Source organism: Canis aureus, chromosome 13 (assembly GCF_053574225.1).
Source record: "Canis aureus isolate CA01 chromosome 13, VMU_Caureus_v.1.0, whole genome shotgun sequence".
Classification (NCBI taxonomy): domain Eukaryota; kingdom Metazoa; phylum Chordata; class Mammalia; order Carnivora; family Canidae; genus Canis; species Canis aureus.
Window position 1 is genome coordinate 13,044,580 of NC_135623.1, and position 20,525 is coordinate 13,065,104.

The 20,525-nt window shown below is 43.7% G+C and overlaps 1 protein-coding gene and 1 pseudogene across 1 annotated transcript in view; both read left to right on the forward strand.

The window, feature by feature from the left end:
• CLSPN (claspin) overlaps positions 1–18,988 on the forward strand; it is a 30,209-nt gene extending 11,221 nt beyond the window's left edge. Inside the window, exons 9-25 of the mRNA XM_077844784.1 lie at positions 2,513–2,704; positions 5,314–5,567; positions 6,538–6,713; positions 7,057–7,121; positions 7,938–8,137; positions 8,468–8,622; positions 9,578–9,804; positions 10,365–10,476; positions 12,608–12,683; positions 12,918–13,021; positions 14,843–15,007; positions 15,099–15,220; positions 15,462–15,589; positions 15,913–16,015; positions 16,575–16,657; positions 16,914–17,075; positions 17,596–18,988. Coding sequence (XP_077700910.1) covers positions 2,513–2,704; positions 5,314–5,567; positions 6,538–6,713; positions 7,057–7,121; positions 7,938–8,137; positions 8,468–8,622; positions 9,578–9,804; positions 10,365–10,476; positions 12,608–12,683; positions 12,918–13,021; positions 14,843–15,007; positions 15,099–15,220; positions 15,462–15,589; positions 15,913–16,015; positions 16,575–16,657; positions 16,914–17,075; positions 17,596–17,706 — 2,435 coding nt within the window. The 3' untranslated portion in view covers positions 17,707–18,988. The remainder of the gene's footprint in view (positions 1–2,512; positions 2,705–5,313; positions 5,568–6,537; positions 6,714–7,056; positions 7,122–7,937; positions 8,138–8,467; positions 8,623–9,577; positions 9,805–10,364; positions 10,477–12,607; positions 12,684–12,917; positions 13,022–14,842; positions 15,008–15,098; positions 15,221–15,461; positions 15,590–15,912; positions 16,016–16,574; positions 16,658–16,913; positions 17,076–17,595) is intronic.
• LOC144282683 (ATP synthase F(0) complex subunit C1, mitochondrial pseudogene) lies at positions 10,546–11,968 on the forward strand (annotated as a pseudogene).
• Positions 18,989–20,525: the final 1,537 nt, after the last annotated feature.

Consider the following 20,525-nt stretch of genomic DNA (forward strand, 5'->3'; position numbering starts at 1 on the left):
GAGGATGGGTAACTGGAGGCCAGATCATACAGGGCTTTGAGGCCATGGTAGGAGCTTGGACTTTTGCCTTTTGTTAGTAGAGGGCCACTGAAAAACTTTTAGCAAAGGAAATGACCCAATCAGATACTCATTTTGGGGAGGTCAATCTGGTGGCAAGTATGGTGGACACATTGAAAGGAGTTAAGAATAAAAGTAGTAGGAACAGCTTAGTTTCCTTAACCTCGCATAGAGTAGGGTTTCCATGAGAAAACGCATGTAGATCTAAACATCGGGGTACTAGAAATGTGTAACTCCTGCTGCCTGCAATAGTGTAGAGGATCATCTCTGCCCTTAATTCCTCTGTTTTTCTGGACTAAGAACAATGGGGATGAGCATAGTTTTAGATTCATGCTGCTGGTGGAAACCTAAGCTGGAGCAGAGACCCTTCAGTTAGGACATGAACGGATCCTGGAAAAAGACTGGTGGACAGAGAGAAACCTGAGCAGGATTTCTAGGGCAAGGAGGAAGATGGTTGAGTCATGTAGTAAAGGGCAAGGAAAGCAGGTGTCCTGATATGTTGGAGAGGAAGAGCTCTAAGGACCCTGGCTTTCTCTAGAAGAATGAAGGCAACTCCTCTGCCTCATTATTACTTTAGGTCCCAAGCAAATCTTGCTCCACATCCATTTGTTTTAATCTGTTGGTGCCAATAATGACCTGCCTATTTCTGTTGGCTTTCCACTTTCATCCCGCCATTGCTTCCAGCCTCACTGAACCACCATGCGGGTGCAAACTCACATCTTCTCTCCTTACACTTTTGTTTGTTAGGTAAACATATCATCCTTTGGAGCTGGATTTTTGCTACTTGATTATACTAGGAACTCAGAATGAACAGGTTTCCTTCCATTTCTTCTGTTCCCTTTTAAGGAAGGAAGAACCACATCTAGCTGGTAACTGTAAAACCACTAAAATACAATTCGAGTGCATTTTAGAAAAAGAACCAAATGTGGAGTGTTCTGGACATCTTATATAGAAGAGAAAGCTTGTGAAAATATCCAGCATCCCTTGACCCCCAAAGGAATCTTTTCTCTTTGTAACTGTCAGCTCTCTTAAAACAGCCCACAGTGATATGATGTCTCCCACAGAGGCAGCAGGTGATGGTGCCAGATAGCAGCTAGCTGAGGGAGAAAGGAGAAAGAAATTCTGAGCTATTACAGCAATGGGGAAGTGAGGAGAGGCACTATTGCCGTTGGACCACTGAACCTACTGCTCCCAGTATATATAGTCCCCTCTGTAAGATAAGTGTGGTATAGAGGCCACCTGTAAATAGAATTTCCTTTCTGATTATATTGATTGTACAAGTTTAACAGTCTCACCAACAGACTTTTCTAGTCCTGTTGCTAGGTTACATCATTGGATGAATTGTCATTTTTTTCCTTTTTTTTTATATGATATATATTCTTTTTTTTTAAGATTTTATTTATTTATTCATAGAGATGCAGAGAGAGAGAGAGAGAGAGAGGCAGAGACACTGGTAGAGGGAGAAGCAGTCTCCATGCAGAGAGCCTGACATGGGACTCGATCCCGGGACTCCAGGATCATGCCCTGGGCTGCAGGCAGCGCTAAACTGCTGCACAACCGGGGCTGCCCGCCCCCCCTTTTTTTTAATTGACCTTCCCTGTGTTTAGTAAGATTGCTAATAAATAGTGAAATGTTCAGAATAGGGAATTTGTTTTTAAAAGGCTGGAACTTACAAAAAATTAAGCCATTGGATGATTAATAATTATGGTATTATTAATGGTCCTACCAGTTTAATATATTTTTTTCAAAAATTGCATACATTTAGGGTGCTTGGGGTGGCTCAGTCAGTTAAGCATCTGCCTTCAGCTCAGATCATGATCTTGGAGTCCTGGGATCGAGCCCCACATCAAGCTCCCTGCTCTACAGGAAGCCTGCTTCTCCCTCTCCTTCTGCCTGCCGTTCCCCCACTGCTTGTGCATGCTCATGCCCCCTCTCTCTATATCAAATAAATAATTAAAAGTCTTTTTTTTTTAAGATTTATTTATTTATTCATTCATTCATTCATTCATGAGAGACAGAGAGAGAGGGGCAGAGACACAGGCAGAGGGAGAGGCAGGCTCCACGCAGGGAGCCTGATGTGGGACTCGATCCCAGGTCTCCAGGATCAGGCCCTGGGCGTCGCTTAAACCGCTGAGCCACCTGGGCTGCCCTTAAAAGTCTTTAAAAAAAAAAAAAAAAAAAAAAAGAATTGCATACATTTAGAAACATCAGTTATAAATTCCTACCCTAAAATGATTTTTGAGGAAGAACAGTTGCAACATTTCATTAGTCTGGGTTAACTTACATGAATTTGACAGAGGTGTTAGTAGCAAAGGAGTTTTTGGTGTCTTTGGATGTTTTTTTCCCCCTACAACTTTGTTGATCTTAAAAACTTAACCTATGAGTCTTAACTGGAATCTTAAAGGAAAGAGTTTAAGCGTGGCAAACTGACATACTGGTTGGTGTTTGGATCTAGAACTGGAAGCCTTGAAGCAGCGTTTCTGGAAGCATGCGAATCCAGCAGTCAAACCCAGGGCTGGTCAGAAGGTGAATGTGAACATCATAGTGAAAGGCTTGGGCACTGATGGGAAGGAAGAGCTGAAGGCAGACGTGGTGCCTGTGACTCTGGCGTCTGAGAAGCTGGATGGAACAAGCCACACAAAGCCAGGTATTTGGGTTCTTGTTTTTGTTTATTTGATTGCTTTATGCTTTGTACACTGATGGTCTTTGTGGCTACTGAAGACACTATAGTGGGGACCCCTGGGTGGCTCATTGGTTGAGCGTCTGCCTTCAGCTCAGGTCATGATCCTGGGGTCCTGGGATCGAATCCCTCATCGGGCTCCCTGCTCTGTGGGGAGCCTGCTTCTCCCTCTCACTCTTCCTCTGTGCTTACTCTATCTCTCTCAAATAAATAAAATTGTTAAAAAAAATAAGTAAAAATGAATAATTTTTAAAAATTAAAAGATAAAAAACTATAAACATTGTAGAAAATACAAAGAAAGAATAAAGAAAAAACTACTATCCTCTATCACAGACACCTATAATTGTGTATCCTTTTTTTTTTAAATTTTATTTATTTGTTTATTTGAGAGAGAGCATGGGTGCAAGTAGCGGGAGGGGCAGAGACAAAGAGAGAGAGAGAATGTCAAGCAGACTTCCTGCTGAGCACAGAGCCCCACACGGGGCTCGATCCCACGATTGTGAGATCATGACCTGAGCTGAAATCAAGAGTCTATCACTTCACCGACTGAGCCACCCAGGCATCCCTATTGTGTATCCTTTTAATCTCTTTCTGCAGGGCCCCTGGGTGGCTCAGTGGTTGAGGGTCTGCTTTTGACTCAGGTCATGATCCCAGGGTCCCGGGATTGAGTCCCCACATCAGGCTCCCAGGCAGCCTCTCTGTTTATCATGAATAAATAAATAAAGTCTTAAAAAAAAGATCTCTTGGGGGATCCCCGGTGGCTCAGTGGTTTAGCACCTGCCTTTGGCCCAGGGTGTGATCGTGGAGACCTGGGATCGAGTCCCACGTCGGGCTCTCTACATGGAGCCTGCTTCTCCCTCTGCCCATGTCTCTGCCTCTCCCTCTCTCTCTCTCTCTCTCTCTCTCTGTGTCTCTCATGAATAAATAAAATCTTTTAAAAAAAACTTTGCATGTATGTATATATATGTTTTTTTAAATTTTTTTAATTTTTTAAAGATTTTATTTATTCATGAAAGAGAGAGAGAGAGGCAGAGACACAGGCAGAGGGAGAAGCAGGCTCCATGCAGGGAGCCCGACATGGGACTCGATCCCGGATCTCCAGGATCACGCCCTGGGCCAAAGGCAGCACTAAACCACTGAGCCACCAGGCTGCCCTATATATGTTTTTAGAAACAAACAATAATGTTGATCATATTATGCATTCTGCTTTCTAATCTGCTTTTTTGTTTTAACAATGTCTGTTGTCCCCACTCCCACTTTGAAAGTACAATAAATAGGTCACATAGAAAAAATTGAGACACTGAGGAAAATGTATGAAATGGAACATTAGTCTTCCTAAAGGCAGCTGTTAACGATTTCTTGTGTCCTAGGAAGAAAATTAATATGCATACACCATTTTGTGTGTGTGTGTGTGAGAGAGAGAGAGAGAGAGAGACAGACGGATAGACATTGGATACTTACTCTCCGCCAGGCACTGCTCTAGGTGCTTTACTATAAATAATATTAGTATCTTTATTTTATATATTTATATATGAGGAAACTGATAGGCAAAGCATTTAAACAACTTGCTCAAGATTAAACAGCTCATAAGTAGTAGAACCAGCAGCCTCATCCATAGTACCTAACTTCAGAGCTCAGATACACATTATTTTGCTTTTGAGGGTTTTTTAAAACAGCCGCATAATATTCCCCTGTAACAGGATTTGTTTGACCATACTGCTGTTACTGGGCATCTTGTTTATTCCAGTGTTTGGCATTTCATACAGTGTTGCACCTCAGTATCAGGTACACGTTGGTGTAGTGGATGCAGAGTTACTTACAGTGGAATCATTGAGTCAGATTTTGATAGATAGCATCCCATTGTCCTCCAAAATAGCTGCACCAACTTACCCGCTGAATCACAGTGTAAAAGAGTTCCAGTTTCCTCTTAGTAAGAGATATTATCAAACCTAATTTTTGCCAGATATGTAAAAAATGCGATCTCTTATTTTGATTTGTATCTCTTTAATTAGAACTGAGGTGAGGGATGCCCAACTGGCTCAGTTGGTGGAACATGTGACTCTTGATCTTGCAGTTGTGAGTTCAAGTGCCATGTTGGGTATAAAGATTACTTAAAAATAAAATCTTAAGAAAGAAATGAGGTTAAGCATTACTTTTGTTTATTAACCACATATGTTCGTTTCTTCTTTGAACATACCCTTTGCCCATTTTACTCTCGAATTGTTTCTTCTTTTCTTTAATATAGGCAAGTTTATCATTGTTGTCCTTCATGGCTTCTGAGCCAGAGATTTTCAGAGTCCTATTCTTCCGCCCCTTTTTTTCCTTCTTTAATAACTTTATAATTTCTGTACAGTTTATTGACCCAGGGTATAGGACATCACTATGGAAGTTCTCTTTTACACTTTAGTTCATAATCTTATTTGTTAAGATAACAAAAGCTTAGAGTACTAAGGTCTCTGATTTTCCTTTGAAGATGTGACTGCAACACTTCTGGTGTTCCCTGAAATGCACACTTCCATGATTGCAATAGATAATCGGTCATTATGTCTAACGTGTTTCTTCATATTTTTGTTCAGGTGAAAAGCTTCAGGTGCTGAAAGCCAAACTGCAGGAAGCGATGAAACTCCGTAGGCATGAGGAACGCCAAAAGCGCCAAGCCTTATTTAAATTAGATAATGAGGATGGATTTGAAGAAGAGGAGGAAGAGGAGGAAGAAATGACAGATGAATCGGAGAAAGATGGAGAAGAGGAGGAAGATGGAGATTTAGAGGAAGAAAAGGAGGAAGAGGGAGATTTAGAGGAAGAAGAGGAGGAAGAAGGCAATCAGGAGGTTCTGACAATTATTTAATTTTGTTACTTGGTCAAGGTAGATAAGGGAAAGAGAAAATCAGATTTGAATTAGAGTAGAGTAGTATGTTCAATTGTGTAGGAGATTTCAGGGGCAGAGATTGCGTAACTAGCTCATATGTACCAAAGTCCAAATGCATTCAGTTCCATCAGCACCTTTGGCTACCTGCAGTTCACGGAGCCCTACCTTTGGCTCTACCTGTTAGTCTACTTACTGAAATCTAAGGCTAAAATGGAAGTGGTTTTATATTAATAGATACTTTTATCTTCGTTGTTTATGTAGTTTTCTCTATTCAGAATGAACAGCAGTCTTAACCTTGGTCAGGTTGAGGTCTGGAATAAGTTCTCAGGCAAGCTGAGACCTTCCTGAGTCTCTTTCTTCACTGAGAAGAGTATTTGTAAAAGGGCCTCTTGCCCTTTTACAATTGTGTTGTTTTCTGCCTAGGTAAGATAGATAATGGTAGGGTTTGGGGTATTAATAAAAAGAAAAAAGCCACCAAGAAAAACAAATAATAATAATGAAACAGAAAAGCCTCTTTGTTGGAACTCTGCAGTCACTGTAAGAGTTGGTTCACGTTTATCCCTGGGTAAAGCAAGAAAGCAGGGGCTGAACTGGGCAGCATGTCACAGCCTGTTTTTGGTCTGAGGCCACTAGTTGTCCTGCAATCTCAGGCTACTTGTTTAACCTCTCATTGCCTTGGTAAAGTGATAACCCAGTCTTCTTTCACAATCTCGTAGCAATTTGAGGAGGTAAAAGGTAAAATAAGTACAAAAGAGCTCCTGGAGTGTCAGGGAAAATTATGTTACTGACAATGATTACACCAAGCTTCCTTCAGGTCTACCGTTTGAGCTTTAAGATGTGAACTGTAACCAAGCAGCTGTATGTCAGGCTAACAGCCTATTTGCTTTTAAATTTTTTGACTTTCTGTTTTTGGGCAATGTGATTGGTGAAGAATGCAGAATTCCTTCTCAGTGGTGAAGAAATAGAAACCAAAGAAGAGAAAGAAATGGATAAAGACAATAGTGATGGCAGTAGTGACATTAGCAAGTCCATTGGCCTCTCTGTCCCCAAGCCTCTGTCATCTGATTCTACCTTGCTTCTATTTAAGGACAACTCTTCCAAGATGGGGTAAGTAATTCTCTCAAGGGAAAGATAAGACTCCCTTGGGTTTGCCTCTCTCATAAGAAGCAGAGACATGGGGCGGCTGGGTGGCTCAGTCAGTTAAGCGTCCAACTCTTGACTGCAGCTCAGGTCATGACATCATGGGTGGTGAGATCGAGGCCTGCATCTCACTCCAGGCTCAGTGGAGATTCTGTTTGAGAATCTTCCTCTTCCTCTGCCTCTTCCCTCACTTGTGTGCATTCTCTCTCTCTTTCTCTCTCTTTCTCTCTCTCTCTCTCGAATAAATAAATCTTTAAAAAAATAAATAAGTAGCAGAAACAGGTAAACAATTTTCTTTCTTGTTTCATAGTTACTTTCCTAATGAAGAAAAATCAGAAACAGATGAAATCTCAGGCAAAAGGTCTAGCAAACTGGGTAAGTCATGACTCTTATGCAGAACTTGACTTTTCTTAGCTCCTTTAGCTTTGGTACTGAAGGCCTACAATTCCATAAGATTTGCATTTTTTTGAACTCAGTAGACTTTTCTCCGTCTTCCCTGTGGCAATGAAAGGAATTTATGAGTTAGAAAATTTTTCTGAAAGGAATTAACGAATTAGAAGATTTTTCTCGGGTCTGGTTTTGAAATTTTGTATTGCGTTTCTTCACAGTTGAACATGGACATATAATATGTCCTTAGGGGATCCCTGGGTGGCACAGCGGTTTAGCGCCTACCTTTGGCCCAGGGCGTGATCCTGGAGACCCGGGATCGAATCCCACATCAGGCTTCCGGTGCATGGAGCCTGCTTCTCCCTCTGCCTGTGTCTCTGCCTCTCTCTCTCTCTCTCTCTGTGACTATCATACATAAATAAAATAATAATAATAATAATAATAATAATAATAATATGTCCTTAGTAGTGTGTGTTGATTAACTGAGCCGTGAGAACATTTATGTTACAGTAGATAAAAAGAAGATGTAGACATGATTGGATGATGGGGAGAGTGATCATAGGCATTAGGCAGGGTGAGAGAAAGTTGGGAACTTTCAGGTGTCACGTAGCTCAGAGTGATAAACCCTGACTGTATAATGCTCTCTTGCTACTGTAATTTACCTTCAACTTCATGTTTTAGACACATAACTTGAGGGGTTTGCCTATGAATGTTACCTGATAGTTGAATTCTCAATTCTTTTTCCTAAACAGATCCACCTTATTTCTGGAATCATACACTTAAAAGTTATTTCTCTTTCTTTAGATGAAGATGATTCATGCTCGTTGTTAACAAAGGAAAGCAGCCACAATAGCAGCTTTGAGCTGATTGGCTCCACGATTCCATCCTATCAGCCTTGCAACAGACAGACAGGCCGTGGGACCGGTTTTTTCCCTGTAGCGGGAGGATTCAGATCTCCCTCCCCTGGGCTATTTCGAGCCAGTTTGGTCAGCTCAGCTTCGAAGGTAAGATGGTAATGGTCTTTTAATCTCCTCCCCCTTTTACTTCCCACACTGCTAAATAAAATGCGTCTGAGCCAACCAACTCCCACCACGTTATGTGTGCTCGGTTTTAAGAAACCACCCCCTTTGTGTATTAAAAACAAGCCTCATCCAGTGTTCTTACTTTCCTGAAGATATTTTTCTTTATCCTTCTCTTGGCTATGCATTGTCCTCCTCAGCTGCAATTGCCTGAGAGTAGATAAAATCTTGGAAATAGCAACTTCTGTTGTTGTCATGACAGTGAATGACAATTATAAAATGTTTTGTTTTTGTTTGGTTTTGTTTTGGTGCCAGAGTTCAGGAAAGCTGTCTGAGCCTTCACTTCCCATAGAGGATTCCCAGGATCTGTATAACGCCTCCCCAGAGCCTAAGACACTTTTCCTAGGAGCAGGAGACTTCCAGTTCTGTTTAGAAGATGACACTCAGAGCCAACTGTTGGATGCAGATGGGTAGGTAGTTTTATGTTTCTGTGGGTGGGATGGTGCTGGGTACTGCTTAATTTTGTTTAAAAATAAAGTGAGCTTCTGTTACTCCATCTGTGCTCTCTCTTCTGAGAAAGAGAAGGTGTACAGACCATTAGGATTACATTCTGCAAGTTTGAACAAAAGCTCTCCAGAAAGTAAAACGTAAATAGTCTTTCCTGGCATTCTGATCCTTTGATCTCTGCTTTACTTGAAATGCACAGCTCGTGTAAGGGCATTGGATGACCTGTCCTGCTGTGTTAGGCTTGTTGTGTGGATTGGGGATTGACAGACCCGTGGCACGTTGCACGGCCATAACACTGACACTGTCTGAAAGCAGAAATGATCCTCTACCCTTTACCTTTCAAATAGCACTTATTCTTTTATTAAACTCCCTCCCTCTTTAGATTATCACAAGGCTGCAGTTTGGATCCTTTGCTGGTTTGAGATTCAGCCTTTTTTTTTTTTTTTAAGATTTTATTTATTTATTTGAGAGAGGGAGAGAATATGAGCAGTGGGGAGGGGCAGAGGGAGAAGGAGAAGCAGACTCCCCTCCAAGCAAGTAGCCCAATCCCAGGACTCCAAGATCGTGACCTGAGCTGAAGGCAGATGCCTCACCAACTGAACCACCCAGGTGCCCCTGAGATTCAGCTTTTAAGTTTGGTTTTATTAGAAATACCAGAGTGCCTGGGTGGCTCAGTCAATTAAATGTCCAACTCTTGATTTTGGCTCAGGTCATAATGTTAGGGTCATGAGATCGAGCCCTGCCTTCGGCTCTGTCTTGGGTGTGGAGCCTGCCTAAGATTTTCTCTCTCCTCCCTCTGCCCCTTCCCCCACTCTTTCTTTAAAAAAAAAAAAAGAAAACAAAACTCTTTAAAATGTTTTAGCCGCTATTTTGTTGTTTCTCCTAGAGAATTTCTTATATTCTTCATTGCATTTGTAGGTTCTTAAATGTTAGAAACCACAGAAATCAGTACCAAGCTTTGAAGCCTGGATTGCCATTGGCCAGTATGGATGAGAATGCCATGGATGCTAACATGGATGAGCTACTGGATCTATGTACTGGAAAGTTCACATCTCAAACTGAAAAGACTCTGTCCAGGAAGAACGACAAGAAAGAAAACCTGGAGGAACTTCTGAATCTTTGTTCAGGAAAATTCACTTCTCAGGGTAAATAGCCAACAGAGAGTGTCAGGCTCGCCACAACCATATATCTTGTCAGTGTCCTTGAGAAGAAGCCTGTTACCCTTGGGTGAAAAGTTCACAGAAAACAAGGGTGTGACATATTCTTGTGTGTAGGTTGAATTCTTAGCTTCCTGATGTTTAGAGCCTTTGCTTTCTTAAGGTGGTAAAATGTCAACCTAAGCTTCAGTTTTTGCCATGCGATTTCTCATTTATGGTTAATATGTATGCAGAGCTTAGAAGAGTGCTCTTGTAATAGTAAACTTCCTATAAATGCCTACTTATTTCCATCTGCATGTTCCTGTCTCCCTGATGGCTAGAATGTCAGCTCTGTGGGAGCTGGGATTTTTGTTTTGCTCACTACTGTATCCCTGGTGCCTGGCACATAGTAAGCACTAAATAAGGATTTGTTGAATGAATGGATGGTAAGCTCTTTTTGGCAAGCTTACCTTAGAACTGTATTGAGCTGGAGTGTCTATAGATGGCTGGGGAGAGAGAATAAAGCTGTTATTTCTTGGTGACAAATCTTTTTCTTTGTTGTGATATAGATGCCTCCACTCTGGCTCCATCAGAGTTAAATAAGCCGGAGAAAGAGAGCAGCTTGGGTGATCCCATGGAAGAAGCACTTGCTCTTTGCTCGGGATCTTTCCCCACAGACAGGTAAGTCTCAGTGATTGAAGGGAACTTAGGAAGGCCTCGTCTTCTGATAAAATCCTGAGGTCCACAATAATGAGCCATTTTAAGGGCTTCATATCCTGTCTGGGAGTCTTGCGATACGTTGGAGTCTTGTTTGCAAAGTAAGGAAATTATAATGCTTTCCTTTAGTCGGTGGAAAACAGGGTTAAAGAAAGAAAGAAGATGGGGAGCCTGGGTGGCTCAGTCGGTTAAGTGTCTGACTTTGGGTCCGTCATGATCCCAGGGTCCTGAGATCGAGCCCCACGTCGGGCTCCCTGCTCAGTGGGGAGGCTGCTCCCTCTGCCTCTGCCCCCACTCGTGCTTTCTCTCTCTCTCTCTCAAATAAATAAATTCTTTTAGAAAAAGGAAAAAAAGCCAAGAATAGAGACCTAGAGCTAAAGCTGGGAGGCAGACAGTGCAGCCCACTGGGCACTGCTCATTCCTCTGGCTCTGATCTCAGGTTGTACCAGGGGCCCAATCAGGCCTGTGTCTGCCTCCTTGAGTAGGCCAGCGATCCCATCTACACAGCCATCCTAGAGCAGCTCCCCAACTCCAGGTAGCCCGATGGAGTTCCAGACCAGTGTCGTCTCCTGGGATATTGCCATAGCAGCCCCATTTATTGGTGTGGCTGGTTCAGGGGCTGGCATTGGAACAGTGTTTGGCATCCTGATCATTGGCTGTGCCAGGAACCTGTCTCTCAAGCAGCAGCTCTTCTCTGCCGTTCTGGGCTTTGACCTGAGGACACGGGGCTCTTCTGTGTGCTGGTTGCCTTCCTCATCCTCTTTGCCATGTGAGACTTAATGGGAGTCGCCTACCTGTCCCTGCTGCTTCAACTTCAGGCCGTATATGGTGCTAAAAGTGTGCTAAGCTTCACCATTAAACACATTTCTCTCTCTCTCTCTCTATTTTAAGGGAGAGAATAAGCACATGAAAGTGTTCAAGAGAAATGCAAATCAAAACCACAGTAAGATACTACCTCATACCCATTAGGATGGCTACTATAAAAAATTTTTAAAAACCCACAAAAACACAAAATAATAAGTTTTTGTGAGGATATGGAGAAATTGGAACCCTTATCCACTGTTGGTGGGAAGCTTCTCTAGAAATCGAAATGGCAATTCCTCAAAAAATTAAAAACAATATGATATGATTCAAGTGTATTCACAAAAGAAGTGATAACAGAGTTTCAGGTATTTGTAAACCCATGTTCATAGTAGCATGATTCATAATAATCAAAAGGTGGAAGCATCCCAAGTAGATAAACAAAATATGGTGGACACACACACACAAATGGATTATTCAGCCTTAGAAAGGAACAAAATTCTGACACATGCAACAACATGGATGAGCATTGAGGACATTATGCTTGGTGAAATAAGCCAGTCCTCAAAATACAAATACTGTAGGATTCTACTTAGATGAGGTACTGAGAGTAGTCAAATTCATAGAGAAAGTAGAAGGGTAGTTGTCAGGAGCTGAGGGGAAGGAAAAGTGGGGAATTGTTGGTTAAAGGGTACAGAGTTGGGCAGCCCCGGTGGCCCAGCGATTTAGCGCCAGCTTCGGCCCAGGGTGTGATCCTGGAGACCCGGGATCGGGTCCTGCATCGGGCTCCCTGCGTGGAGCCTCCTTCTCCCTCTGCCTGTGTCTCTGCCTCTCTCTCTCTCTTTCTGTGTGTCCCTCATGAATAAATAAATAAAATATTTTTAAAAATAAAAAATAAAGGGTATAGAGTTTTGGGGCACCTGGGTGGCTCAGTCAGTTAAGTGTCTGACTCTTGATTTCAGCTCAAGTCATGATTTCAGGGTTGTGAGATCAAGCCCTATGTTGGGCTCCACACTGGGCATGGAGCCTACTTAAGATGCTCTCTCTGCCCCTCCCTGCCTTAAAAAAATAAATAATAAATAAAAAGTTTTGCAAGATGAGAAGAGTTCTGGAGGTTGGCTGCACAACATGATTGTGTTATGTATATTTTATCACTATTTTTTTCTAAAGGCAAGGTCTCTTGTTTCCTATCTCTTGAAGAGATGGTTGGTGCTAGTAAAATATTTTCAATTTGTAAGTTGGCTGACTCCCCGTAGTTTGTTTCAGCAACCTATTGGTTTGATTTGTACTTTAGGGAAGAAGAAGGTGAAGAGGAGGAATTTGGAGACTTTCGGCTTGTCCCAAACGATAACGAGTTGGATAGTGATGAGGTGAGTCTTGAAGGGAACAAAGTAATCCTAACTGAACTCCAGGTACTGCTGCTGCCGTCTTGTCTTTTTCCTAATCTGAGTGGAATCTGAGTGGGCGAGGATTCTGAGTTTGGCATGTTATCAGAAGCCATTTCCTAGATTGAGATGTTTGGGCAGAAGTTCATAAATCCTGTCTTAGTTGAGGACACGTTTTGTTCAGCTTAACTTTGTGTGTGATACTCCCTGATTTTTCAGGATGAACCCAGTAACTCTGATAACGAAGATCTGGCATTGGAAGACCCTGAAGATGATGACGAGGAAGAGGTCCTGAAGCAGTCCGAGAAATTGAGAAGGCAAATGTAGGTGTTATGTCCATTCCTCCCATTGCTGGAGAAAGTTCTCACAGTTGAGTTGTAGCTTGCCACCGTTTACCTCAGTCTGCCAGTTCTTTGCTTTTCGTGGTCAACACAGATCCAATACACCCCTTCACGTGGTATCTCTTGAGTGTTCAAAAATGATTATATACTCCTTAGGTGAGTTCTGTACTAAATATCTCGGTTCCTTCAGCTATTTCTCACACGGCGTTGCTTCCTGACTCCTCACGTACCGGATATTCTCTTCATCCTCAGGTGTGGTCCACCTCCCGCTGTATATGGTGGTACAACCACGTCCTTGTTCTGGATGCATACTACTCGTCAAGTAACCAGGGATCCTAAGAGCTGAGTCGCTGTAGATTTTGAGGAGTTAGTAGACAATGAAAATTCCTTTTTTAAGGAATGGGGTCTTTTTTCCTATGGATTACTGTCATTTCAGGTTTTCCTCATCCTAGTCTTAGGCAGATGACCTCCTGTTTGTTCCTTTTTAATGTTTTGTTCTGCTCATGAAAGTAAACCACTTATTTTAGAATATTTAAAAGAAGACAAAGCTACAAATAAAAAGTCATCTGTGTTCACCATCCAAGTATCTAATGAAACTTTGGATGGTAGATTGCTCCATAACCACTTTTATGCATATGTTTTCATAGAGTTGAGATCTGTGCAATTTTTTTTCGTATATATATTTTTGTGTCTTGCTTTTTTCCCACTTGGAATATCCATAATGATTTTCCCATGATATTAAAAGTTTCATAAAGACCATTTTAATAGGCATTCATTATTATATTGTACACGGATGACTTCTGGAATTCACATATAGGATATCATATTGATCTCTATTAGCTTTATATTATTATTTCTAGCCTGTCATTCCATTCTATTAAGATCAGTTTGGGGTTCTAATTTGTCACCTGTCAAATTAACTGTCTCTTACAGCTTGGGGTCATCTATAGATTTTTCTAAGGTAGTGGTTCTTAAACCTTACTTAACTGGAGAATCCTTTGTCCAAAAGAAATCTTAGAAAGAATGACAGCTAAAAGTTGTGCTGTTCCAAGTGGGTAAATGAGAAGATTAGAGAATTCAGTGGCTTTTAGCCCTCGAAGGAACTCCCTGGGATCCCTAGCATTTAGAGGAACTCAGCTTTTTAAAAAATAATGTAAGTCTTTGATAAAAATCATCCTTCAGAAAGCCATCAAACTTTTGCCACTTGTGATGATAGATGACAGGACTTTGAACCCAAAGTGACAGCAGATTTGTTCTCAGTAGGAACTGAGGTCACAAAAACTTAGGAAGTAGTGGTTTTACCTACCAGTTACTCTGAGCCTCAGGTGTGCCTCTAACTTGAGGGTCAAGACTTGGCAGCTGCTAAGAAATCCCAGGCTATTACCTTCTATTACCATACCATCTCTCACCTGTCTCCCGATCCTGGTGAGCTTAAATATGGAACAAAATAATCTGAACCTTCCAGCAGGTATGTCCCAGATGTAGAGGAGATTGAGAGTTCTGGCTTTAGAGAACCTAATCGACCTCCTAGCTGTGTGATTTTTGGGTCATTTATTTACTCTCTGAGTCTCTGTCATTCAACTGTAAATTGAAGGGAAATAATAGTCCTCCCTCCTGAGATAATGCCATGAAGCCTGGGAAGCATAGGTATTGGCATACGGTGTGTATTAAATGATAGACTTTAAGTATTACTGAAGTGTATCATTAAAATTTAAGTGGCTCCGTGTTCTGCTTTTCTCACTGCATCCATAGTCTGTGTCTGTATTCATTGTTGCGTTTCTAATCTTCAAAATTCCTTCCTAGGAGATTGAAGAAGTACCTGGAGGATGAGGCAGAGGTGTCGGGGAGTGATGTGGGAAGTGAAGATGAGTATGATGGGGAAGATATCGACGAATATGAACAGGACGAAATTGATGAAGTACTCCCTTCTGATGAGGAGCTACAGAATCAAATCAAGAAAATACACATGTCAGTATCCCAGCAGGCCCTTCTGAGTGATGGGACGTTTCCACAACCAGCCAGAGTGGTCCTGGCTTTGAACCCTGTATCTTTCCTGCAGGAAAACGATGTTGGATGATGATAAGCGACAGCTACGTTTATACCAAGAGAGGTACCTTGCCGATGGAGATCTGCATAGTGACGGTCCTGGCCGAATGAGGAAATTCCGATGGAAAAACATAGGTATCTTGGTCATTGCTTTCAGAAACAGATGGTATGGTGTACGTGTGTGTCCCGTCTAAGACGACGAGTGGAAATCCAAACCGCAGCAGGCTACTGAGGAGGACCTGGCTGTAACTGACTTTCTGTTAGTGAACGGAAAAGCTTGTGTCAGTGTGTGATGAATGATGAGTCCCTTGCATCTGTCCGAGCGCCTTCTCCTGGGAGACTGCAGAATGCTCATGGCCTTGACTCTTTGCTTTAGATGATGCTTCCCAGATGGACTTGTTCCACAGAGACTCTGATGATGATCAGATGGAAGAGCAGTTTGATGAGACGGAAGCCCGTTGGAGGAAGGAGCGAATTGAACGAGAACAGTGGCTTCGGGACCAGGTAGGAAGTCCTCTGTTGTGTTCCTGGCTGCTGAGGAGGAGGGGACCCACTCACCTCCCCTGTCAGGATAGTTTCAAGATCCTGGGCAGCATATTGCTGTCCCTTTTAATCCTTGAATTTTCTTTTGTGTTCTGAGAAGATTACGATGGGCAGTTCCATTCACGTTTGTTTGTCCAAGATCCTTTTTTTTGGTCTGTAGCAACAAAGGTTGCAGAAGGGAAAACCAAGGCTATCCCAGGTACCTTAGCTTTACAACCCAGGCCATGCTAACCGTTTGGGGGCGCAGTAGACTGATGTTAATGCGGTCTGATTTTTATTTTCAGGCAGAGCAGGGGAAAATTGCAGCTGAAGAAGAAGACATCGGGGAAGACAGTCAGTTTATGATGCTGGCCAAGAAAGTTACAGCCAAAGCACTACAGAATAATGGTGAGCTCTCGTCCTCCTCCAGGCCCAGTCCCCTGGATGGTTCATGCAGGAGCCTCGGAAGTGACTCCAGCCTCAGGGACTGTTGCCCTGTAGGCCGGGGCCTTGGTCTCACATTGTGCTAAAGAGGACCCTCCGAGATGGGAAAGGACAGTGTTCTTGGATCTTAGACTTTTGGGCAGTGGACGTTGTACTTGTGAGTAGACGTAGATGGTTCTAAGGCAACTCAGAGTAGGAATTTTAGCTTCTTTATTTGGTTGCCCAAGACTGTGTTAGAGCTGGATATTGAACCCGGCGCTAATTCCAGAATGGGGCTCTTAGACACCATCTGTGTTCAGCCTACCACGCTTGCTTTTGCTTATTACTGTTAACGGTCAACAATCAAGCTGGTTGTCTATCTTCCTGCCACTCCTTACTATAGTTTCAAGTCACCATGATAAAATAATCCGGGTTATTAAGCCTTAGTTTATTGGTTTAGTTAGAGGCTTCTTAGCTTGTTTAGATTTAAAGGTAATTCTATCCAGCTCTGCCCAGAACAAACCTCCCTTTATTGTCTTTTCAGCCAATCGCACCGTGGTTATTCAAGAACCAAAGTCTTTACTCAGAAATCCCTTTGAAGCCATCAGGCCAGAGAGTGCCCACCAGGTTGGTTGGGGACATGGATAGCCTGATGTCAGGATCTGCGATGTTACATCGGCCCAGGTCAGGCTAAGGGAGGAGTTACTTTGTCGTTAGGGGGAGGAGGCGGCTACAGGAGACAGTAGGTGTCAAGGGCACCTGCTATTGCTTTCTGCTTGAGTGGGGCAGGAATATGTCCCCTCAGGATCTGGGGGTGCCAGGGAGGGACGGACTTCTCATTCTTCCCTTGGCACTTGGGATTTGATGACTCTTCTCTCTTCAGCTGAAAACAGGCTCCCTGCTAAACCAGCCCAAAGCTGTGCTTCAGAAACTGGCTGCCCTCTCTGACCCGAACCCCAATGCACCTCGAAATTTAAGAAACTTTGTCTTTCATACACTTTCTCCTGTCAAGGCTGAGGCAGCGAAGGAACCGTCTAAACCTCAGGTAGGGAATTTGAGAACTGATGTGGCCGTCCCCAGCAAGATTGATGGATTGATTTTCAAAAAAAAAAAAATTAGGGACGCCTGGGTGGCTCAGCGATTGAGTGTGTGTCTTTGGCTCAGGGTGTGATCCTGCCATCCTGGGATCAAGTCCCACATCGGGTTCCCTTCATGGAGACTGTTTATCCCTCTGTCTCTGTCTCTCTGTGTCTCTCATGAATAAATAAATAAAATCTTTAAAAAATTAGATAGATAGATAGATAGATAGATAGATAGATAGATAGATAGATAGATGATTCTGGCTTAAAGGCTTAGGGTGTGGTGTTCACTCTTGCACTCCCCAATAAAATATCAGAGGACTGCTACCCCCAGGAGGTCATCAGCGTTGAAAGCTTCCTAAAAAGTTCGTATTTCTTTTTTTCCTAAATGTCCGTGATTTGACTATGAGTGCCTTAAGAGCTAACTGAACCTAAGTACTTGTGTGGGAGTCTTGAGCTGGTCCTGACTCTTTCTCTGCTCTCCAGGTAAGAAGAAGGGGTCCATCTTTAAAGACATCCCCTTCACCTAAGCGCCTCAAGACAGATGATAGCACTTCAGGATTGAAGCAAAGCATCTTCAGATACTTGGAAAGTTAACATCGTCAAAGGTGCTGGCACCTGTTGAGACTACTTTGAGAAGTTTGTGGTGTTGAAGGCTGGAATCGATGCCTGTGGGGATGATTGATCTCCCCTCCTCCCCTTCCTTTATAGTCCGTGCATTAAGGTTACGGACAGAGATTCCATCCAGCTCTTCCCACTGCATGGCTCTGGACATCTTTTTCCTTTCCTAGTATTATTTCCCAGGTTGGCCACTAACCTTAATTCTGCAGCGTTTACAAAATCAATGCACAGATGCTTGAGTGAAGGCTCACGTCCTCCGTTATATATTTGACATTTTATCCTAGCAGGCTCCTGGGTTGATAGACTTTTTTTGAAAGGGGTGGTTGGAGGAGGAGGAGGAAAAAGTGTGGTGTTATGGAAATGAGAGAACCCAAGGGATGTCGATACCGGGATGAATCCTTCACACCCGAAGATGTGCCCCACGGTGACCTGGATTCCGTGGAAGAGAGCGTCTTGGAGGACCTCGGAACCAAGAGACAGGCCGTTATACTTGTCTTGCCCCTTCTGTTTCCCTGTTTGCCTCTTCCCAAGGCAGCCGCAGCTTGCCGGTTGACCTTTGCTTCCCTGAGAGTAAGGGCTTACATTGGTACTCAAGGCAGAAAGACTGTGGCCCGGATTTTCTGGACGATGAGGATAAAGACACCCACCGGTGCCTGTCCAAAGTACATATTCCATGGCGCAGGGAGAGCTCTCTTCTGGAACTAAATTCTCACTGTGCAGCAGTGTTGCTCAAGGACTCCCTTCTCCTCCTGACAGAAATATAACCATTATTTATTGCATTCACCTGGGTCTATTGCCCTGACCAGTCCGAGCACAATACTTCGTGACTTATTTAGAAAGAAGACCACATCTTCTTGATGATCAAAACATTGTTGAAGAGAATTGCCCTCAGTCCCAGTTTTCTCCGAACAATCATGAAGCTTTCAGAATTCTAGACCGATTCCATCCCCCCACGCCCCAAATGGAGTGTCACTGCTGCTTTGGAAACACGTTCCATGTGAATCCTGTGGTTTCGCCGTCAGGAGCTGGACTTGAGAAATTGGGCGAATCATGCCAGCTTTTTATTGGCAGACGGAGAACGCCAGTGTAATTGCTGCAGTTAGGGTGTAGGTTCTCTACAATTGTTTCTAATACACAAGATGCTTTGGATTTGTATATTTGTAATCTTGGAAAGGGGAAAATGTATATAAAGATGTTTTAATATGTATGTAGTGTTTCAATAAATCTCCAGGCCTGAAGGCAGGGTTTGCCATCCGGATCAGGTGCTCATTCTTAGGTCATTGCCTGTCTGACGTTGAGGAGCCTCATGTTCAGGCTGCACGCCTCCCCCCCCCCCCCCCCCACTCCCCCGGGAAGCCCCCTGCTGCAGTTGTCCCTCCCGGGCCTCTCAGCGGGGAGTTTACATGAACGGTACCTCTTGTCAGAGCTCTTTGATCAGGAGCCTTGGGTCCAAGGTGAGGGCTTCGCCCCTCCCCCGGAGCCCTCTAAACGGTGTCCCAGGTGGGCAGCCTTTGCCACACAGAGAGAACTGGGAAGGAGGGTGACATATTTCTCCCCTCTTGCTTTCCCATATCCCTTCTGGGGGGAGAGAGGGAGAAGATGGTTGGAATTGACCACTGAGGATAAGAAAAGCAGTGCAAGGGGGACGCCTTGGTGGCTCAGCAGTTAGGCGGCTGCCTTTGGCTCGGGTCGTGACCCCAGGGTTCAGGAATCGAGTCCACATTGGGCCCCCCGCAGGGAGCCTACTTCTCCCTCTGCCTGTGTCTCTGCCTCTCTCTCTCTTGTCTCTCATAAATAAAATCTTTTTAAAAAAAGAAATGCAATGCAAAAGAAATTCCAGGGAGCAAATGGTTTCTGTCCTAGGCTCTGGGCTCTGGAAAGAAAGCAGTCTTTGGAGAAAGAGAAGTAAGGTCTTGAGCTCTGGGTCACTTTTCCCCTCGCCGGTGTAGCTGTCAGACGGCAAGCTGAGCCTTGACCTTGCTAACAGGACTGACGTGGAGAGTCGCCTCCTGACCCAGATGCCTGTGCCCAAAACGTCGAGCCATCAGCTTCAGCTGCGTTTTGATGAAACAGGCCCCGGGGCCCGCTGCTGCGGCTCCTGCTAGGGCTCAGCTCTGCCAGCTTGGAACCGATGTACCCGGAGGGGTAAGAGCTCGTGGCCTGTGAGATAGATTTGCTCTGTGCCAGCCCTTTCACCCCCTCCTAGCTCCACGCCGCGGGGTAGGGACACATGTATTTACTTCACACGAACAGGTCTCTGATCTCATTAATTCAGTCCACAGTTGTACAAACCGTCCTACGGCCTGTTGCATAAAGCATTAGGTTCTGTTCATCAAAGCAGCCGTGGGGACAAGCTGCTCAGCTCCCTTGCAATCCCTCGTCTCAACTGCTTCTCCACAAACTTTACCCTCTGAGAATCTCTCGTGCTTCACACTGGGCATGTTTGCTCTTTATCTCCTACATGTGTTTAATAACTCTTGAAGCTTCCTGTCGTAAGACTCGTTCGCCCGAGGATGCAGAGCGTGTTTCTGGGAGGAGTGTCATGATACCATCCGATCATAGCACACTTGAGATGCCATTCTGTTTCTGCCTTGTAGTCTACCCATTTGTCTTGTTCTTTTATATATATTATTTTTAAGTATTCTCTATGCCCTGCTGTGGGGCTCAAACTTACAACCCCAAAATCAAGAGTTGCATGCTGTACCGATTGAGCCAGTCAGGTGCCCCCTCTCCTCACTCCTTGATAGGCAGCCTGGAAGGTAGTGTTGCCTAGTGAAGACTGAATGGATAACACC